Genomic DNA, 20,997 nt, shown 5'->3' on the forward strand with positions numbered 1-20,997 from the left:
TGGAAAATTCCATAGGAATAAGGGTCATTTCTGCCTTTACTGACTACTATATGTCCCACTTCTAACACAGTGTTTGTCACATAGGAGGGATTTTGTAAATATTTGTTGTTTAAACATTGAATGACTTTAGTTTTGTTCATTGAAGTAGCTGGTATATAGAACTTTTATGAGACTTTGTGAACAAGTATGATTTTATACCAACTTAATCTTTGGTTCAAAATGTCAGTAAATATCCCTAACTGTGCTAACCTTAAAGCTCAATTAAACTCTTTGTATCCTTACTCCACTTTCCCCGCCCATCCTGCAGTGCACCCATCCCACACCTTATATTTTATACAGTCATCTTCTTATGATCATACTGCATGAGCTTTCAACTCCATGTCTTGTGTCTTTGCTTCTCTCATTTACATTTTTGAAAATGCTACACACATGTATTATTTGGTAAGTTGCTGGCCATGCAAATACAGTACTCATCAAGCCCTACTTGCCTCCTAGAGGAAGATATAAACATGAAAAGAGATGATTATAATAAAGTTAAGTACTAACATGGAGGGCAAAATGCTGACAGTTCAGGCAAATTATTTACCTTTCCCATGGCTAGAGTGTGGCTCTCCCATGTCTTCCCTCCTAGTTAATAGCTGTTAATATTTTACTTGTCCTTTAAGATTGAGTTCACATCTCCCTTCTCTATGAAGTTTTTCTAAATATTTTATGTTCGACCTTCTTCCCACATTCCCCACCCCTATATGCCCTTCATAGTGTTTGTTGCAATTTTCCACTAAACTGTGCATACGTATTAGTTAGGAACTATGTCCCGTCTAGTTTTTGTGCCATCATATAGGGTAATGTTGGCTTCATAAAATGACTTAGGAAGTACTACCTCTTCTTCAGTTTTTGGAAAATTTTGAGGACAGATCATCTTTGAAAGTTTCGTAGAATTCACTAGGATAGCCATCTGGTCCTGGATTTTAACTTTTTGGAAGGTTTTTGATCACTTTAGTACATTCTTAAGAAGTGCTGTTTATAAATTCAGTACTAATAGCTAACTTGTCATCTTGAAAAGTATGCTTTTCCAGTTTACCGCCAATTACTAGAATCAACCTTAGATAGGCGATAGAACCACATCACACTATTAACACTGGAGCTGACCCCAGGCGTGGCATATGTGTAGGAGTAAAACAATAGTGTCAGGTGGGATTAAAAGCAAGGACCTCAAAACAGGTAAATCTAGGTTCAAAATCCAACTGACACTGCCTGGCTCTTTAACATTGACAATTGACCTTTCTGACCCTTCATATTCTCTTCTATAAAACGGGCATAAGAGCCTTCCACACTAGCTAAATTTGGAATAAAAATCAAATGGGTTAATGTAGTATGTGTAAGTGTATGTCTCATTATAATTTTTTCAGCCTCAACTAACTGCTGAGGAGAAGTGTTTATTCTTGACTTAGAATCTAGTAAAAGACCTTTATTCAGTTATATGGAAAATGGAGTTTTAGCTCTGCACTATGTTATCTGGAATATCTCTTTATCTGTCTGTCTCACTTGTAAAACTAGGGCATATTTAGCCTGATCTGTCTACTTAACAGGGATTTAAGAACAGCTAAGCTAACAAAAGAGAAAAGACAATAGCTTTGTACTGTTTAAATGAAAGGTGTCACAGAAATCAAATAGAGTTCTATAGATAGTCTAAATCAATTTAAATCAAATCTAACATAAGTTCATTGTAAGAGTACAGACCTTTGTGGCCTTATACTTTGTAATAACCTAAGAGTGTTGAAATCTTTTGCTCATGTGGCAAATGTTTAGAAGCACTTTTATCAAAACAGGATAAATTGCATTCGGAAAATAACAGCATATATCAGCTTCTTTGTGATGATCATCTCCATGAATCAACTGTTTAGTGCTATTCTTAAAAGACGTATTTCCTGTTACAAAGAATTACAAAATGTGTCATTTAGTGTAACTGTCATATTTCAAAACACATGCTCCGGGAATTGAAGTAAGAAAACCTTAAATATATAAGAATAAAAATTAAATATGTGGAAACAGGAAATTGAAAGTACAAGCCAGTAATAGACTCCCAGAATTTTAAAGATCTAAAGGAGCTTAGAGATACCTATTTTTTGTATAGGTGAATTATTGATTTTAAAAAGAAAAATAAAGTTTCTCTATAAGTAGATGTTCAACATGGTTTGATTACAGATGATTACATCATTTTTTTCTCTAAAATGATCATCATCATCATAATATAACCAGTTAGTGAAGCTGAGAGATTCAAATGGGATTCTTGTTATAGTGAATAAAATATTTCAATCTCAAAATTTTAAAAATCAGCAGTTATATGAAATTGTGAATTGGAACAAAAATAAACTCAACTATTGGTAAGACTCATAAAATATATTTTATTTTTAGATTCTTGTGTCTGTGCTATCCAGTTGCAACAAATAGGATAAATAGAAGAAAAATACCAAAAAGTTGAGAAATAGCTGATTCAACAGAGTGATCAAGAATGCCATAGTTAGGCACCTAAACTGGGGCCTAATTTGTCAAGCAGAATGACTGGATTCCTGAATTAATATAAACTATGAGGAAATGTAAAAAATGAAAAATAATTGTTTCTTTTTTAAAATAGCAAAGCAAACAGTTGTTCAGGCTGCCTTAGTTGTTTTTTAGAATTTTAACCTTGCTTCACCATTAACATGAGATTTTCAGAATTCGAACACTGGATCCTGAGACAGGAAGCTGGTACTTTTTAATTTATATCTCACTTCATATTTTTAATTTTCTTTTGCAGAAAAGATAATGAAACGTAATGCATTTACTCTTTGCAGAAATATTGTCAAATACTTGAGCAAAATAGTTTTGTAAAAGATGCGGGCAGCATAGATATTTATATGTCCTGTGCAAAATTAGATGTATGCATGCGCTTGAATATTTTCTGTGCATGTATCTGAATAGTAAACATCTTTTATTTCTTCTAGGGCTGTCATAAAATACAAGACTTTAATAATGTGGTCCCTGAAGGCATGAACTTGAGTTTTCTCATAGCCATGGTTTCAAATAATGGAGATTACACATGTGTTGTTACATATCCAGAAAATGGGCGTACATTCCATCTCACAAGGACTCTGACTGTAAAGGTGGTAGGTAAGCATGATTTGTATTAAGTGGACACAACAAAAATGCAGCAATCTTGTTTTGGCTCTTAATAGTTTATTACAAACAAGTATATAAACTTTATAAGAAAAGAGGCTTATCTTTTTTGTTTATTGTACTACCCCCAGAATTTTTAGCAATTCCACATACATAGTAGGTATTCGGTAACTGTAGATCTACTGAATGAATATGTGAATCAGTGAAATAAAGGCAGTTTGGGCAATAAAAGGTGTGCCAGATAGATCTGTTTTGAAATTATACTATTGCCATTTATTGACAATATGATTTTGATCAAAGCCTCAGTCTCCTTATCTGTACTCTTGGACTTAAGACTACCTAATATGCAGGATAGCTGAGAATATTAGAAATAATATACATATTAGTCTAATGTAGTTCCAGGCAAGCAGTAGAGACTCAATGAATAGTAGTTAATATTATTGTCCCAAAAGCATTTTACTCAAATTAAGTAAACCATATATTTCTATGTACTCAACTACACAGAGTTGGCAGACCCCTATCAAATCCAAAACCAAGGGAACCAGTGTCAGGGTAGGTGGTATTTAGAGGGAAACCCTAAATACCACTTTGTTCATGGTATTTAAAATGAGAGCATACCAAGAATGAGATTTTGTCAAACTCCATCATTTAATAGATGGAAACACTGAGATTCAACAACAGAAGGTAACCTGTTCAGAGACATTCCATGAGTCAGTGGAAGAGTGATTCTAAATCCCAGGCTTCTGACTTTTTGTTCAAAGCTTTTTCTACAAGTCAGATGCCAGATTCAGTGTGTAGGTTTCTTTAAAAGGAGCTTTAACATAGTGAAAATAAATTTCAAATCTAACACTTTTATAATCACTTTTCCACTTTTACTGCTCGCTTTCTGAATAGTGCTGAGTTGGGGACTAATTCGGAAGAAAAATCAGACTAAATTAAGAACCTAACATGAATGGACTTTAAAAGTGAAACGAATAATCTAACCTTATATTTATCTTGGAGTTTGTTTCTAATACACGTATATTTAAATGTAGTATATGTTTTAATATGCATTAGTTAATTAAATCCTTATAATGAACCTCTGGGATGAGTTTAATTACACTCGCCTTTGAGTTGAGGAAAATTAACTTTTCAAAGATTTAGTAAAAAAGAGTCGTATGATTAATATGTGACCAAATTGGAATTAGAACACACCCCGGTCATTAAATCTTTGAAGCCTGTACTCTTAAACATTACAATATAAACCTCCTTCAGGATATTTTTCTTTAAATAGAGGAATACAGAATTTTATAAATGAACCTTCAACTGATAACTAGACATCAGGTAGACTTACATGCTGGCCTCACAGTTGTGATTTTGAATTTTCCATTTACTTATTCATCCCATACTAGACACTCTGGGAATGTTGAAGAGAAATACATAGAAAAAAAAAACAATTGATCAAGACATGAAAGCAGTTTATTATGATGTGTAATATGAAAAGTCTATCTCATATAAGCTTTAGAAAGCAAAAACACTGGTAATATTTTTTCCTGAAATATGGAGGATAATCAATATGTTGTTTGTTTCTTTGTTTTAAATGACTGAAATGTTATAATTTACAACATATTGGACTGTGGACCCTCTCAAGAAGAACTGACAAACTATTCCAGGAAGTTGGGCAAGGCTTCACAGAAGAGAAGATTTTTGAAATGGGTTATAGGAGATAAAGACTACATGACTTACCATCATCTCTCTTTGTTCTTTACTTTCTCACAGGCTCTCCAAAAGATGCACTGCCTCCCCAGATTTATTCACCCAATGATCTTGTGGTCTATGAGAAAGAACCAGGTAATTAGAGCTGTGCTTCTGAATTTCAGTTAAATCTCTTAATCACAGGGAATAGAATGTCACATAAGTTAACACAAGAGAAGAGAGGGCTATTGTAAAAACACATATGAATTGAAACTGATGTTGTCAGAAACTAAGGCATTCCAGGTACCTCATAGATCTCATGGGGAGCTCAGGGATTATCTGCTTCCCTCTTAGCTGCTCTCTTCTTCTTCTCCTAAGTGGGTTTCCTCTCTTGATTAGTGATTGATGCACATTTGAGCTTGCACAGGGTTTTGGGGTTCAAGGCTACAACATGAACACAAGAGATCCTTTAAGCTTCTGTTCCACTATAAGGGGTCAGAGTTGGAGCTCAGAATCAGGAATGTGAATATAACAGGTTAACAACTGATAGAACTAGTATACCCTGATTCAGAATACTATCAAATGTTTACTATGCTGCCTGAGTCTCTTTTTAGTTCTTGTAATGTTTCATTCTAGAAAAGAAAAATCACTTATAATTACAAATAAGGTATAATTCATTAGTTTTCTGACTCAAAGCTTCCCACAGTTAAAGTGTAAACTATAGAAAATTTTAACATTTTCTTTATTTTATCTTTTATAATAAATTGACTGCAAACACAATAAGAGGTATAAAAGAACATTTGTTTAAAATGTACTAACGGTAATAAAGGCAGTGATCAACATAGATGGAGAACAACAATACCTCCTCCCCCCCCCCAAAAAAAAAATGTTAAGATAATGTTTTAAATAGTGATCTGCCTTGTAAGAACAGAAAGAATACACTCAGGCTTCTGCTAACCCCAAATTGACCAATTTTCCTCAAATTAGTAGTGGCTTTACATAATGTGAACCCTTTTTCCTGCTAACAGGGTAAATTCTTATTAATCATCTAAATACGTTTCATCTCCCTATAATATGGCTATGGAAGCATGCTGAATTCATGTTCATTTTATCTTTCTACATATCGATATAGAAAATTAGAGGAGAAAGCATAAGAACCATGAAAAGAGGATAGAATATGACCACTAAGTAAGGTAAACCTGAGTTCGAATCAGGATGACAATATAATTTATCATCTCAACCTAGATACTTTTGGAAAGTAAAAGCAATCAATATTAATAACTAACTAGAAAGCAAGCATAGAGCAGAACTGTCCTGGGCAACCTGGAATAGGTCAGTCTAGGTCAAATTCTCGCCTTCTACTTATCAATAATTTGATTTAAGAATGGCATTTAATACCTTTAAGCTTCAATTTTTTTTACATCTGTAAAACATGAATTAAAAACAAACGAACAAACAAAAATCTCATAGGACAACCTAAAAATTGCAGGTAAACTACAGAACAACCATCATTGAGAATCGCTTGAAGACTAGCTGAACTAATAACTAAGTTCTATAACTAAAGACATACAGAAGAAGCTTCCTTGAGACTGGTAGGAGGGGTAGAGATGTGGAACCAGCTGGTCTTATACTCACCTATGTCAGTTAAAAAAATAAGCTGTCTTGGCTTTAGAAACTCTCCACTGAGGAGAGAGGGCTCCCAGGCCCACATTACGCAATCCAGCCCAGGGTTCCGGTGCTGGGGAGAGAAGTTCCCATAACTTCTGGCTGCGAAACCAGTGCAGATTGTGGCTGAGACGGGGTTGCTGGAGTTACAAGTACTCCTCTGAAAGGGCCCACACATGGACTTACTCACCGACAGACTTGTTCCATTCTCCGAGCGCTCCAGTGCTGGGACAGTAGCTGGAAAGGTGCCAAGGACATATGGGGAGGAACTGAATTGTCTGGCTTCAGGGCAAGGAGTGGTGGGGCAGCTTTCTCCCAGACAGAAGTGCTGGTAGAAGCCATTGTTCCTTTGTTTAGCCCTCCTACCACCCAGCCTTCACTCACAGGCAGACACCATGTCTGAGTCTCCATCAACCTAGTTAACACCATTTGCCTCACTCTGTTGACTCCCCGAGACCCCATCCCACCCAAATTGTGGGGCCACCCAAGCCTCTTCCAGTGTTTTTTTTTTTTTTTCATACAATTGGCCTGTCTTGGCTCATACTGCAGACTTTCCTGAAGTCTCTCAAAGGTTTACAAACTTCGAACAAGCAGCATCTGGCCTCAGCATGCTTTGTACCACTTGCTAAACAGCTCCATGCCTGGCACTAGAAGCAGCCAGCCTCAGTTCACATCTTAGCCTCTTCCAGTCACCTTCAAGCCCAACACAAATGGCAACCATCAGAAGAACACTTTGTAGCTCATACCATGCGGCCCTGGGAAGGGCACAGGTAATGGCTGAACTTGGCCTACACCCAATAGGCCACAGAACCAACATATCCAGTGGCCAGCTTTAGACCACACTAAAAAAACACCCCACCACTTCCAGAAATGACACACCCAAAGGGCAGGCTGAGCAGGCACTAGAGCCCTGCGAATGCATGTCCTGCTCCATAGGGTCAGCTCCTGCACAACAGCTCCTCCACTGCTGTCACAGCTAGCCCTCACAACCAATCAGTCTGTGGGTCAGTCCCTCCCACTGACATGCAAACAGCAACCAAGTTTCAACTACTGTAGGAGGGCACATATAACCCACACAAGGAGCACACCTCGAGCACTTGGCTCAGATGGCCAGGGAGATTGAACCATTGGTCCCCACAAGACATCTACTATATAAGGCCACTCTACCAAGACCGGGGGACATAGCATAGAAATAGAAGTAGACACAGAGAGGGAGCCAAATATATACAAATACATAGATTTATAGAATACATAGAAATACCTAATATCTAGAAATAGACATGGGAAGGGAGCCAAAATGAGGAGACAAAGAAATATGTCCCAAATGAAAGATCAAAACAAAATTCCAGAAAATGAATTAAACAAAATGGAGACAAACAATCTACCAGATCACTAGTTATAAAGATAGTCAATGATCTCAGTGAGAACTTCAACAAAGAGATAGGAAACATAAAAATGGAGCAAGAAAACATAAAAAGGACCAGTCCTAAATGAAGAATATAATAAGTGCAATGAGAAGTACATTAGCGGGAATCAACAGTAGATTAGATGAAGCAGAGGACTGAATCAGCAATTTAGAAAGTAAGGTAGCAGAAAACACCAAATTAGAACAGCAACAAGAAAAAAGAATTTTAAAAAAATGAGGATAATTTAAGGGGCTTCTGGGACACCATCAAACATACCAACATTTACATCAGATAGAGATACCAGAAGGAGAAGAGAGAGCGCAAGGAATTAAAAAACTATATTTGAAGAAATATTGACAGAAAACTTCCCTAATCTGGTGGGGGAAATATAGAAGCCCCGGAGAGTTCCAATCAAGATGAACTCAAAGAGACCTATGGCAAGACACCTCATAATTAAAATACCAAATGTTCAAGACAAAGAGAATCTTAAAAGCAGCAGGAGAGAAGCAGTTAGCTACCTACAAGGGAATGCGCATAGACTGTTAGCTGATTTCTCAACAGAAACTTTGCAGGCCAGAAAAGATTGGCATGAAGTATTCAAAGTAATGAAAAGTAAAAACCCAAGCTATCATTTAGACTCAAAAGACAAATAAAGAACTTCCCAGACAAGAAAAAGCTAAAGGAGTTTATCACCACCAAACCAGTATTACAAAAAAATGTTAGAGGAACTTCTTTAAAAATTAAAAAAATAATAATAATAAAAAATATATAAATAATATAATGGCAATAACTATATCTATCAACAATTACTTTAAATGTAAGTGGATTAAATGTTTCAGTAAAAGACATGGGGTGGCTGAATGGATAAGAAAACAGAACTCTTACATATGCTTCCTATAAGAGACTCATTTTTGATGAAAAGGGATGGAAAAATATATTTCATGAACATGGAAACAAAAAAGCTGGTGTAGCAATACTTATACCCAACAAAATAGACTTTACAACAAAGGTTATAACAAGAGACAAGGACCCAGTAATCCCACTTCTGTGTATTTACACAAAGAAACCCAAAACACTACTTCAAAGAGACCTGTGCATTCATATGTTTATTGCAGCATTATTTACAGTAGCCAAGGTATGGAAGCAACCTAAATGCCCATAAATAGATGAATGGATTAAAAAGATGTACTTATATATAATGAAATATTACTCAGCCATAAGCAAAGAATAACATCTTGCCATCTGCAACAACATAGATGGACCTAAAGGCTATTATGCTGAGTAAAATAAGCAAGACAGAAAAAGATGGAAAACCATATGATTTTACTTATATGTGGAATCTATAAAACAAAATAAATGAACAAACAAAGCAGAAACAAACTCATAGATAGAGAACATTTTGATGGTTGCCAGATGGAAGGGTGATTAGGAGAATAGGTGAAGGGGTTAGAGGGATTAAGTGGTATAAATTGATAGTTACAAAATAGTCATGGGATATAAAGTATAACATAGGGAATATAGTCAATAATATTATAATAACTATGGTATTGATGGATACTAAATTTATTGGGTTGATCAGTTTACAGGTTATATAAATGTCTAATCACTACGTGGTACACCCGAAGCTAATATAATTTTGTATACCAACTGTGATTGAAAAGAAAATATTTAAAGAAAGATTTTAAAAATACCCCATAGTATTTTGTTTAAATTAGAATACTAATAAGGGTGAATATTTAGCACATTAAATTATATAAAATTCTCACTGAGTGTGCTGCTGTTATTATTATTATTATTACTATCATTTTCTGCCTAGAGGTTCTCCAACCTCATATTCCATCTCAGAGGATAAATTAGAATTTCTATTTATAAATTGTCTTTAAACTTGTATATTTACTATATACTGATAACAAGAGCATTTCGAGATGTGGCCTGCCTAGCCAGTCCTCTCAGCAATGACATTGTCCCATCTTCTCTGGGCCAACAACCAAAAAGATCTGGAGAATCTTATTTCTTCATCATCCTTTGTGAGGGAAATAACAAAGAAGAGTAGTCTGTGGTGGTCTAGAGCTAATAAGGGTGTTGTTAGAGCCTTTTTGAACAAACACTGTTATTTTAGAACATATACATATATACATACATACATACATACATACATACATACATACATACATAATAGCTAGCTAGGTACATAGTATTAAAAGATGATCATACTAGTCATTTTATATGTCCTTCTTTTCTCGGTTTGTTTGTTTTGCAATGAAGTATGGTACATTACCTTATGGTAGCCTACTAGAAAATTTGTTTAAAGTAAGATTTAGGCATGTGTAACATTTATAGCTTCTGATTTGTCACGCAGTAGAACTAATATAGCTATGCGAAGGTTACAAACTAATAGGTTAACTTGTTTTTTTAGGAGAGGAACTACTCATTCGCTGTGAAGTCTTTTTTACTTTCCTGATGGACTCTCGCAATGAGATTTGGTGGACCATTGATGGAAAAAAGCCAGATGACACCACTATGGACATAACTACTAATGAAAGGTATCATTGGTGCAGGCAAGAGGGTGACTAACACTTGTGCTTCAATCTAATACCCTCTGGTAGATTGCAACCTATGAAAAATAAAAATTTTAATGTTTTCCTATTGTTAACAAAAATCTGCAAGATTTTCAAGTCATTAGTAGCTGCATTCCAAAGCAATCTGAGGCCCAGGTTCCATCTGATGCTCACACATTTATTATGTCTACTCGAAAGTAGATAGAATGCATATCCTACATGAATGAAAAGGGTTATGGAGAGATGAAATCTTTTCAGCAGGTCCCTGTTCTTCTCTTTCTCAAATCTGGATTCTGGGCTTGTAAGTATTTGTGCCTCAGATAATTGTGTTAGTTTCTCGTCTTACACTAAGCATGTATTTTCTGTCTTCCTTCTTGTCTTCATCCACATAACATATATGTCACAGAATTGATAATAATTTTTTAGTACTGACTGAATACATTCATGTTCTTTAAGTTTTATTTTTAAAGTAGATGGGTGGCAATATACCTCACACTTAAAATAACAAGCTGGGTCATTTTATTTTTAAATAAATATTAATTTTTTGAAGGGGGTTGGGTTAGCAAGAAGGAAAATACAAGTCTTTCAAGACAAGAGATTCCTCTGTAAAGAGAGCAATTGGTTCACTGCAACTATTAATAAAAATTAGCAGCTGATCAACTATATGACAAAGTACTTCTAAGACCTTAAGCCCTATTCCTAGGGTATAAATATATCTTAGGCTACTAAAACTTCTAGAATTCAAAAGGTATTTCTTTTCTAGTAATAAACTCAGACTTTATACGCATATTATAAAATGTCTATTTCGTATCAGGTACTATGCCAGATACTTAGTCCCCAAGTGGATTTTAGAGGAGAAACAATGATAGAACAGAAATCTCAATACTATAATGTGATAAATGCAGTGGCTAGGGAGTATTACTTGTTGTGATAAAATTTAGTTGGGGATTCCAGTAAATTTTAGGGGATTAGTTCATTCTTCTTAGGTAATACAGTACCTAAATAAAGATTTGAAGGATAAGTAGAAATAAACTAGGTAAAGAAATTGAAAGAATGGACCAGGTAAAAGGAACATCATGTGCAAAGGCCTCCTGGAGGGCAGAGGAGCAGAACATATGTAGAGCTACACAAGAAACTTCCTGAAATTGAAGCAGCTTTTGCAGAAGGAATTAATGAAAGATGTGGCTGGAGGTAGAGAGGAGAGTTATTGATCATTTTGGGAATTCCGAAGATCGTGCTTTCTATTCTCATAATAATAATGAATGATAATGAAAGTCATGGTGTGCCTCTTTGCGGCTATTGAAAGACAACTCACGATTCACAGTTGAGCAATACAGTTAAGCTTGGGCTAAACCCATCACAGCCCTTAATCAAGTTCTCATGATTGACAGCAAGCCTTGTGAGAAGGAGAACCTGCAATAGGAGGGGTACTTTTTTCCCCTTTTGAGCAAAGTTGTTCAAAGGGATTTTTAATCTTGATCTTTGACCTAAAGTATTTGGTCTCTGACTTGCTGAGATTTAGATATATTTATTTTCACAAAGTTTACTTGCTCTGAGAAGTTTCTGGTTTATGTTAGGATTTAATCGTGAGGTTTCAGCATTTTGACTGAAACAATCTACCTTTGTTCAAAATCTAAGCTTGGAGAATCCCTGAAATGCCTCACCTATTACTATGAGATAATAATAATTTCACACATGAACATTTATTAAGCATTGTTCTAATACTTATGCATTAACATACTCAATCTTCAGAACTCTTAAGTAAATTAATACAGGTAATACACTGTGCAGGCATTGCTGCTTTCTTCCTTTTCAAAGGAACATCTCAAGACAGAAAAATTAGTTTCTGTGCCCAAAGAATATATATAACCAGGCTTGGATGAAAATCCAAATAGATCTGGCCTCAGAAACTTCTTTCTAAACCAAAATAGTATCTACCCTCATAAATTTGGGTAAAGGAGCCATTTTGCTTTGAAGAGAGAGCTGTGATGGCGTAATATATAGATGGTAAAGAACGGTATTAGAATCTAGAGGCTATTTTTCTTTTGTAACTTTTGGATCACAAGGCAACAAAGCTTATCATTGCACCTGCCCTCACCTGGGGCCTCTCTGGTTGTCTACTTGTCTGATTCAAACACAGCACATGGTCCTTGAGTCTCACTAATGCTCTAATTTTCTTTCCCATGTTTCTAGTGTCAGTTATACCAAAACGGAAGATGAAAAAAGAATTCAGGTTCTGAGTATTAAGAAAGTAACCGCTGAGGATCTCAAGCGCAACTATGTCTGTCACGCTAGAAATGCCAAAGGGGAGGTTAACCAGCCCGCCAAGGTGAAACAGAAAGGTAACGGATGCACTCAGCGGACGAATCTGTGAACTCCGGTGTAATGCTGTGGTGACTGAGGAAAAAAGGAGAAATTGCAAACAAGATCTCCAGCATTTAACACAACATCTACCACGTAGTAATAAATCAAAGTTGAATGAAAATATTGAGGAAAAGTTTCTAGCTATGTAAACATATTCAAAATAATTTTAGTAACTTAGTGCCTAAATGTGGCTTAAAAAATCTATGAGTATGATAACAAGGCATAATTTCATACCTATACAGTCATTAAAAATGAAAAATAAATAAAATATTTAAAGCTACCAAAGATTTAATAAAATAGAGTCACATATTGTTGGTGAATTATAAAGATTCTTTTAGAAATCATTGCTGGAAGGTGAAAGAGTCAAAAATGATCAACTTATATGTTTTCAGAATTTTTTCTGAATAAAAGAAAGAGAATTATGTACCAAGCAATATTCGTAGAAGCATTATCTACAATAATGATACATTATAAATAGCAACCATCTAATTGTATGCAAGTAGTTAAGTAAGAGAAAATATTTGTTCTCAAAAAATATAATTTTAAAATGATCACTTTAAATACTATGTATCAATATTCAAGCAGGTTTATAATATACCATTAGGCACAATTGCTAAAACAAAAATTAAACTATGACTTAAAATGATTTAAAATGATTTCTATGTTGACATTACTATTTTTCTAAAAGAAATAAAAATTATAAAGCTTTCTTGTGTAAGCTGTTGCTCTTAAAACAGACTGTATCTAAAATTTTCTTTGGTTCTCTCACTGAGCACAGAACCCCAATTAACCTCTTCAAGAATGCTTTTAAATGATATAGAGAAAGGTGATGATGATTTATCACACGTGCAGTCAGGTCATTCAGAATTATCTTGGATCCCTGTGTCAGATAGTGCCTAAAATATTTCAAAAGTAAGGAAAAAAGTTAATTCCTAACTGTTACATTTGCAAGAATATAGTACATTGCTTAGACATGTATATAGTTTATGAAATGATCCTTCGATTACTCTGTCAGACCTCTGGCTCTACCCATAGGCATTACCTTACTGTCTACATTCCCTATGCTATGCTCCCCATCCCCATGATCTATCAACTACTAATTTGTACTTCTTTAACCCTTCACCCCTTTTACCCACCCACCCAACCCCTGACCCCTCTGGCCATCAACAGATTGTCCACCTGTTTTAAAGCTGATAAAAACACAAGCTTCACCTTAACATTTTATCACAATTGAAAAAGTAAAGACCAAAGGTCTAAAGTGTATATGCCTCTAAAGAGGTCTTAATAGATTGGTTCTAGATAGTTGTCTCTGCTCCTCAGAAGCCAATGTAAGGAGAAAAGACTCAACTACAGGGAGCAAGGCAGTGTTTCCCAAAGTGAGTTCCTAAGAATACTACTAAGACTGTAGACTCAGATGGCCTATGTTCAAATCCTGGTTTCTGTGCATCCCAATTTTCTGACATTGAAAGAGACACTTCACCTCTCTGAGCTTCAATGTATCTATATTTAAAGTAGGCAAAATAGTACCATTACTTCATAAGATTATTTTAAAGTTCTCAGCACAGTTACTAGCATATATACATATATATTAAATGCACAATAAATGTTAGCTCTTCTTATTTCTGCAAGATTTTCCTGGGTATTATTTGACAAAGGCTTGTATAATCAAGTATCATTAAAGTCTAGGTTCAACAGAAACAAGTTACTTTATTGCAGGTTCTTTAGAATCTTTAACATCAAATAGATAGGATCGACACAGTTAAAATAACATTGAATCTAGGAGTGATGCAGAAGTCTGTCCACCAGAGCTAATTGAGTAACTTCTTGGTTTGGCCAGTTTATATTTTTAACTTAATTCAAAAAATGTAGCTATTATTTCTTCACATATGTATGCCCATCCGTTTATTCATTTATTCTTTCCTTTTCTTCTAGTATTCCAATTAATTAAGGATATAGCACTTAGTGTTGTCCTACAGATCAATTAGGTTCTCATTATTTTTATTTCATCATTTTTCCTTCTCTGTGTTTTATTTAGGATAATTTCTAGTGTCCACTGATTGTTTCTTTTCTGATGTCTAATCTGCAGCATTCTTAATTCAAAATTTTATTTTTCAGTTTTTTGAATTTCCATTTCTTCATCAAAATATCTATATTGGTATTTCCTATTTATTCTTATAATGCTCAAGGTCTTTTTGGAAAAAATTAACAAGCATATTTATAATTTTAATTTTAATCTATTTATCTGGTAATTCCATTGTATTTGTCAATTCTGGTTCTGTTTTACTGGCTAGTTTTTCTTCTGATTATGAGTCTTTTTTGCTTTTTTGCTTTTTCATCTGTCTAATATTATGTTTTTCATATTACATTAGACATTATGGATGTTACATTGTCTGAATTTTATGAATGTTTTCTTATAGCAGGTAGTTAATCTACTTGCATTACAGCTTGCTTTTTTTTTTTTTTTTTTAAAGCATCTTGCTAATCTTTACTTTCTCTAAGGCTATTTTGGACATAGCCTAACTGAAATTTCTATTTAATGCTTGAAGAGCTAAGTTTCTTTACTCTGAGTGGTCTTAACTCAAATACTAGTCTCCCAGCCCTGCATGTACTAGAATTGTTCAGCTCCCAGCTCTCTAGTTTTTGTTTATTCCCTGGTCATTTTTCTTTCACTAGTAGCTGTTATTTATTTGCCTGACCTTATGAAATGTCAACCTTCATATGCAAAACTTTGTATATTTCCAAATACTTGCGATTCCTAGAGATCCTTTTTTACAGTTTTCTTTTTTACAGTTCCCAGGCCTGTAAGTTCAACAGTCCTGAACTCTACTTTCTGTCTCCTTAGCTCCGAGTGACTACTGAAAACTTTTGGTTTTCCCCTTTTCTGTGTCACAGTCCCAAAAGTGCCTTCAGGCAATAAGCCAGGGTGATTGTAGGACTTACCTTTTTTGCCCTTTCTCTCACAGATCACACTCTTGCACTACCAGTTAGTTGTCCAACTTTGAAAAACTGTTGTTTTACATTTTATGGAGAGGCAGCTACTCCAGTACCAATTACTCTTCTAAGAGACTGAGGTCCAAAAATGGGCAAGGTTTAACACACTGAGATAGCCAAACAAACTTGGTCTGAAAGTCAATTCAGTGATAAGTTCCTTGGTTACTATCATTTAAATAAAACACTCTCTTTGTCTTTAATCTGAGAAATGATAATCAATTGCTGGAGAATCCCAGCAATTTAGCAAAGAACAGCAGGGAATACTTGAAAGTCTGAGCAGCTGACATTTTGGCTTGGAGACTCAATGGATAGCAAGGCCCCAATAACAATAATGAAGATGAAGAGACTAAATTAGGTTTCCAAGGAGAAACAAGCACGTAGGCTAATAACTTGAAACGGGGAAAAAGACTAGAGCTAAGGTATTGGACTGGTTTCACCATGGGTGGTTTGCTGGAATTTTGGGCTTTGGAGACAATTACTGTAGAATTGCAAAACAGAGGGAGAGAATTCTGATTCGTGGAGTAACAGCAGAGCAAGTGGCTAAATTTGGCTATATCCTGAAGCCGATCATCAGTGAGATCAAAGAGAAAAGTAGTTTGGGAGTCCAAAGTGATCAAATTTCATCACCTCTTTCTCATTGGAAACCCCTTTGTCTGGGATTACATCAGAGTAAAATCTTTATGCCAAAACATCAGACATTCCATCTGGGGCAGACAGAAAATGTGGGCTGAGGGTCACCCTTTTCCTGCAAGCCAGCAAAACTTTATATGAAAGCTTTTTAGAGTACTTCCTGCATGTAATTTAAGCCACTCAGAAATTTAGGCTTGTGGGTTATTTATCTTAAGAGTTCAGTCAGTTAAATAGTATTAAGAACATCTTGATATCATCAAAATGGTCCCAAAAAATACAATCTGTAAATATAACACACGTAATTTGTATGACACAAAACAACATTTTAAAGCCCCACTTGAAATAAAATAGGCAGTAATGAAATGAATGTGGCAGAGGGAAATTTATGAGGGTAATTGATCTCTTGATCATTAAGATATCTATTGATATTTTTAAACATCCATTTCACGTAAGTGTGTCTACTGACCTCATTTTCTTCCTCTTTATTACAAAATGCCTACCCAGAGGGAGCCAAAATAACTGAGCAAATAATGAAGTTGACAGTGGGAAAAACCCCAGTGTACTGTTAACAGGTATTCCAAATACCAAGGACACAGCAGTTTTCATGCCAGCTACCCAAATTGAACTTAGTAAATTCTCAACAACCTCACTTACATAGCTTCTGGCATTTTATGATGGAGTTTTCTTAAAGCACAATTAGTCATGGAATGAGTGCAAAAATACCCAATGATAATCATGCACTGGTGAGTTCCAGGCTATATCTGCAGCAGGGTTCTTATCCTGAGTTTAAGGTAATGAACTCAAAACTGTGATTTGCCATTTAATTAGAGAACTTTAGACGCAGCTCCAAGCTGCTTACCATTTTCCCTTTGGAAGATACCTGTTTTAAAAGGGATTTTTCCACTAGTATATGATCAGTAATGGAACTTCATGGTAGTGTTATGCAAAAGTCTCTGGACTTTGGAGTCAGGGAATCTCAATAAGCCCAACTATACACAAAATTCTTCTACGCCTTGTCTCAGCAAAAATGCTTACTACCTACAGTGTTCAGGTGCTCAAAAAGCTTTTTTCTTACCATCCTACTTAGTACACCTTTCCTGCCCCAACCGTCTGTCACCTCCATCACATTACCCTAGTTTATTTCTTTTATAGCACTGATCATTATCTAAAAATTATTATTATGATGTCCTTTGGTGTGATTATATTTTTATGTATCTTATTTAGGGTCTTATTTATTTATTTTCTTATTTATTTCCCTACATTAGAATATTAGCCCTAAGAATACATAGACTCTGGCTTATCTACCATTGTAACCCCAACAGCTTCTAGCAAATAGTAGTTGTCAGCAAGTAACTGTCAAACCGGTTAATGCATAATTCCTTCTTCAAATTCTTAAGCTTTATTATTACAAGCTAATAAGGCAGCCAAATGAAGTTGCTGATAATTGTGTAGAATTAGGTTTTTAAAAAATATCCCAGAAGCATACATTACATCTGGAAATGCTCATTCAAATTCTTGGTGTTCTAGGGATAGGACAGATGAAGACATAGTCTCTACCCAGAAGACTGCAAATATATGTTTTAGTGGGGAATAAAAGAGAGAATGGAGAAGTAAGCTTGTAGACAAATTACAATATAATAAAATCTGTCTGTACCTGGATATTGTAAGTCAGTCTTTGGAATATATGTCCTACCACTGTAGACCTTAGAGATACTTACAGAGCCAAGCATACTTAGCATTTGATGGAAGGCCTCTGTTTTTACCCAATGAAAAGAAGATTTTTCAGGCTTATTTCCAAATATAAAGGAAAGGGAATTAAATTTCTTCCATATGGCACTGGACCAGAGAATCAAATTAAGACTAATAGAAGGAAACACATTAAGAGTTATGCTCCATTTGACTGCTCCAACAATTAAAACTCTACCAATAATCATGGGCTGATCCAGGCAATAGTAAGGATTCTATCTCAAGAGATGGACAAGTAGGGGATGGAATTATACTTTCCAAAAATACTTTTGAGGATGTTCAGGTATCAGATTGTAAATTGAATTAGATTGCCTTTTAAATCCTTTCCAATACTAAGATTCTATTTTAATTTGTATATTATCAAAGTCTATTTAAATTATCTAATAGCTAAAAAGGGCCTTCTCTGCCAATTGCTGGAAACAAAAAACTACATATTACACAGTCTAGTATTAAAACATAGTGTTTAACCCCTACCATGTTACCTCTGCTTGTCCATACATATAAATTAGCTGCATGGCTCAGCTGCATGGATTATCCAGCTATTTGCAAGATACTTTGATCACCACACAAATCAATTATTTCTCTGTTGTTTACTCCAGTGGTAACTCCGAGATACACAGTGGAACTGGCATGTGGTTTTGGAGTCACAGTCCTGCTTGTGGTGATTCTCATTGTCGTTTACCATGTTTACTGGCTGGAGATGGTCCTATTTTACCGGGCTCATTTTGGAACAGATGAAACTATTTTAGGTGAGTAAATCTATACCGTTATCTTTAGAAAATATGTTGGCTTGATAAAAAGCTGAAGTAACTGAAGTACTTAATCGGACTCTTTTAGCCTTGTTTCAGCCCTTATTATTGAAAATCTTTCTAATGTATAGTATTCTATTTTCTTAGCTCAATATGTGATTCAGTCTCCTTTGGCACTGTCCAAATAGATATAATGCAAGCCACACATGTAATGTAAATTTTTCTAGTGGTCATATTATGAAAAGTAAAAAGAAAGTGAAAACAATTTTAATAACATTTTAACTCGAAATGTTGAAAATATCATTTTAGCTTGTAATTCATATTAATAGAAAACTTTAGTCTTGATTTTGGTACTAAAAATATTAAAAACTCAGTATGTATTATATTTTATACTTAGAGCATATCTCCCTTCAGACTAACTGCATTTCCAGTGCTCGATAGCCACTGTGATTTAAAGCTGCTGTACTGGACTCAAGGGTTATCTATAATTCTTTGTACTTAGGGGTTATCCACCCATCAGGAGCATCAGAATCACATGGGAGCTTATTAAAGGGAGAATCTTAAGCCAAATGCTTATTCTGAATCAGAATCTACATTTTAACAATATTACTAAGTGATTCATGTGTTCATTAAAAGTTCAGGAAGCTCTGTTCTAATGTACTATTTCCTGGTGACAAGAATGGAAGATTTAAACATACAGATTCTTAGACCAATTCCATGAAGATTTCATTCAGTAGATTTGTGGAAGAAGACACAGAACCTGTATTATTAATGAGAGGCGGTTTTTATAACTAGACAACTTTGGGAAAAATCTCCTTATGAATCTATGTGTTTTTAATTATAGTTATTTTCAGATATAAAATAGACCTTCTCAAAAAAAATTTGCTCAATTTATAATTCTATTAGTGAGTGACATACTAGGACAGGAACTAGAAATTTTCTGCATAGTATTAATTGCCAGCACCTATGATTGACTATTTGCTTTCTGATTCTGTTAGCTCATAGTTGAATGAACCAATGCTCACTTATTCTCCACCATTAAAACTGAACTCAGTGAGATGAATGAAGACACATCAGACAATATTTGCAGTTACACCTTAAAATAGTCATTTTGCCTGGAGACCTCTCATAGGTGTGAAATCACACTAAAATCTGTCAGATAATTCACGTGTAAAAAATTAGAATCTCTAATTTGCAAAAGTGTGACTTAAAAAAAATCAAATACTATCAAGAAACTTTTCTAATTTATATTGGACTTGTGTTCCCATTGCTAGATGGAAAGGAATATGATATTTATGTATCCTACGCAAGGAATGCTGAAGAAGAAGAGTTTGTATTACTGACCCTCAGAGGAGTTTTGGAAAATGAATTTGGATACAAGCTGTGCATCTTTGACCGAGACAGTCTGCCTGGGGGAAGTAGGTATATCATATGAGTACAAATGATGCTGTTTAGCCTTGGATCGTGGATAAGAATCATGCTACAACTCTATGGTGGCGCCTTTGGACACTTAATGTCCAATTCCTGATTTTAATAGACAGAGATTCTCTAGGAATAAAACTGTATTGTAAGATGTAGACCATGCAGGTGCAGTTTATGGTATAAAATATTTTCCTTTGTGAACTTTAAAAATTCTATTTCAAAAAAATTTGGATGCACAGTGCATTAGAGCTCTATTAAATGTCATAGCTTTAAATTCCGTTTATTCACATTTGGATTTTTAGAAAGTTTAGCTAATCTGCATTAATTTGCCTAGAATATTTTTTACAAAGAGCAAGGTTGAGTCATTTTTGCTAAAAAATAGTTACAGAATAGAGTGCATGGAATTTTTCTTTATATTACTCACTGACAATAATTAGAATATTTCCCTTTGGCATTTGGTAATTTCCTTTTCTTCACTTTTGTTTTCTAGCAAACCAAATTCTCCTTCCCTGTGGGTCTGTTTCTTTCTTTCTATCAGCTTACACCTTCGAGATATAGTTTAAAATTTTACAAAGTCTAGTATATTCTGGTAGGTTTTAAAAAAATAAGTTTGAATTGCTGAATGTCTTAAAATAA

The 20,997-nt window shown here is 34.8% G+C and overlaps 1 protein-coding gene across 6 annotated transcripts in view; it reads left to right on the plus strand.

Annotated features, from left to right (window-relative positions):
* Positions 1-20,997, plus strand: part of LOC107505912 (interleukin 1 receptor accessory protein) — a 182,334-nt gene that overhangs the window by 86,359 nt on the left and 74,978 nt on the right. For all 6 annotated transcript variants that reach the window (XM_016136328.2, XM_036218692.1, XM_016136333.2 and 3 more), the window contains 6 exons: positions 2,985-3,150; positions 4,915-4,986; positions 10,318-10,444; positions 12,653-12,801; positions 18,790-18,939; positions 20,214-20,357. In XM_016136328.2, the coding sequence (XP_015991814.1) occupies positions 2,985-3,150; positions 4,915-4,986; positions 10,318-10,444; positions 12,653-12,801; positions 18,790-18,939; positions 20,214-20,357 (808 nt within the window). The remainder of the gene's footprint in view (positions 1-2,984; positions 3,151-4,914; positions 4,987-10,317; positions 10,445-12,652; positions 12,802-18,789; positions 18,940-20,213; positions 20,358-20,997) is intronic.

The sequence above is a fragment of the Rousettus aegyptiacus genome, unplaced genomic scaffold, assembly GCF_014176215.1.
Source record: "Rousettus aegyptiacus isolate mRouAeg1 unplaced genomic scaffold, mRouAeg1.p scaffold_m13_p_4, whole genome shotgun sequence".
Classification (NCBI taxonomy): Eukaryota; Metazoa; Chordata; class Mammalia; order Chiroptera; family Pteropodidae; genus Rousettus; species Rousettus aegyptiacus.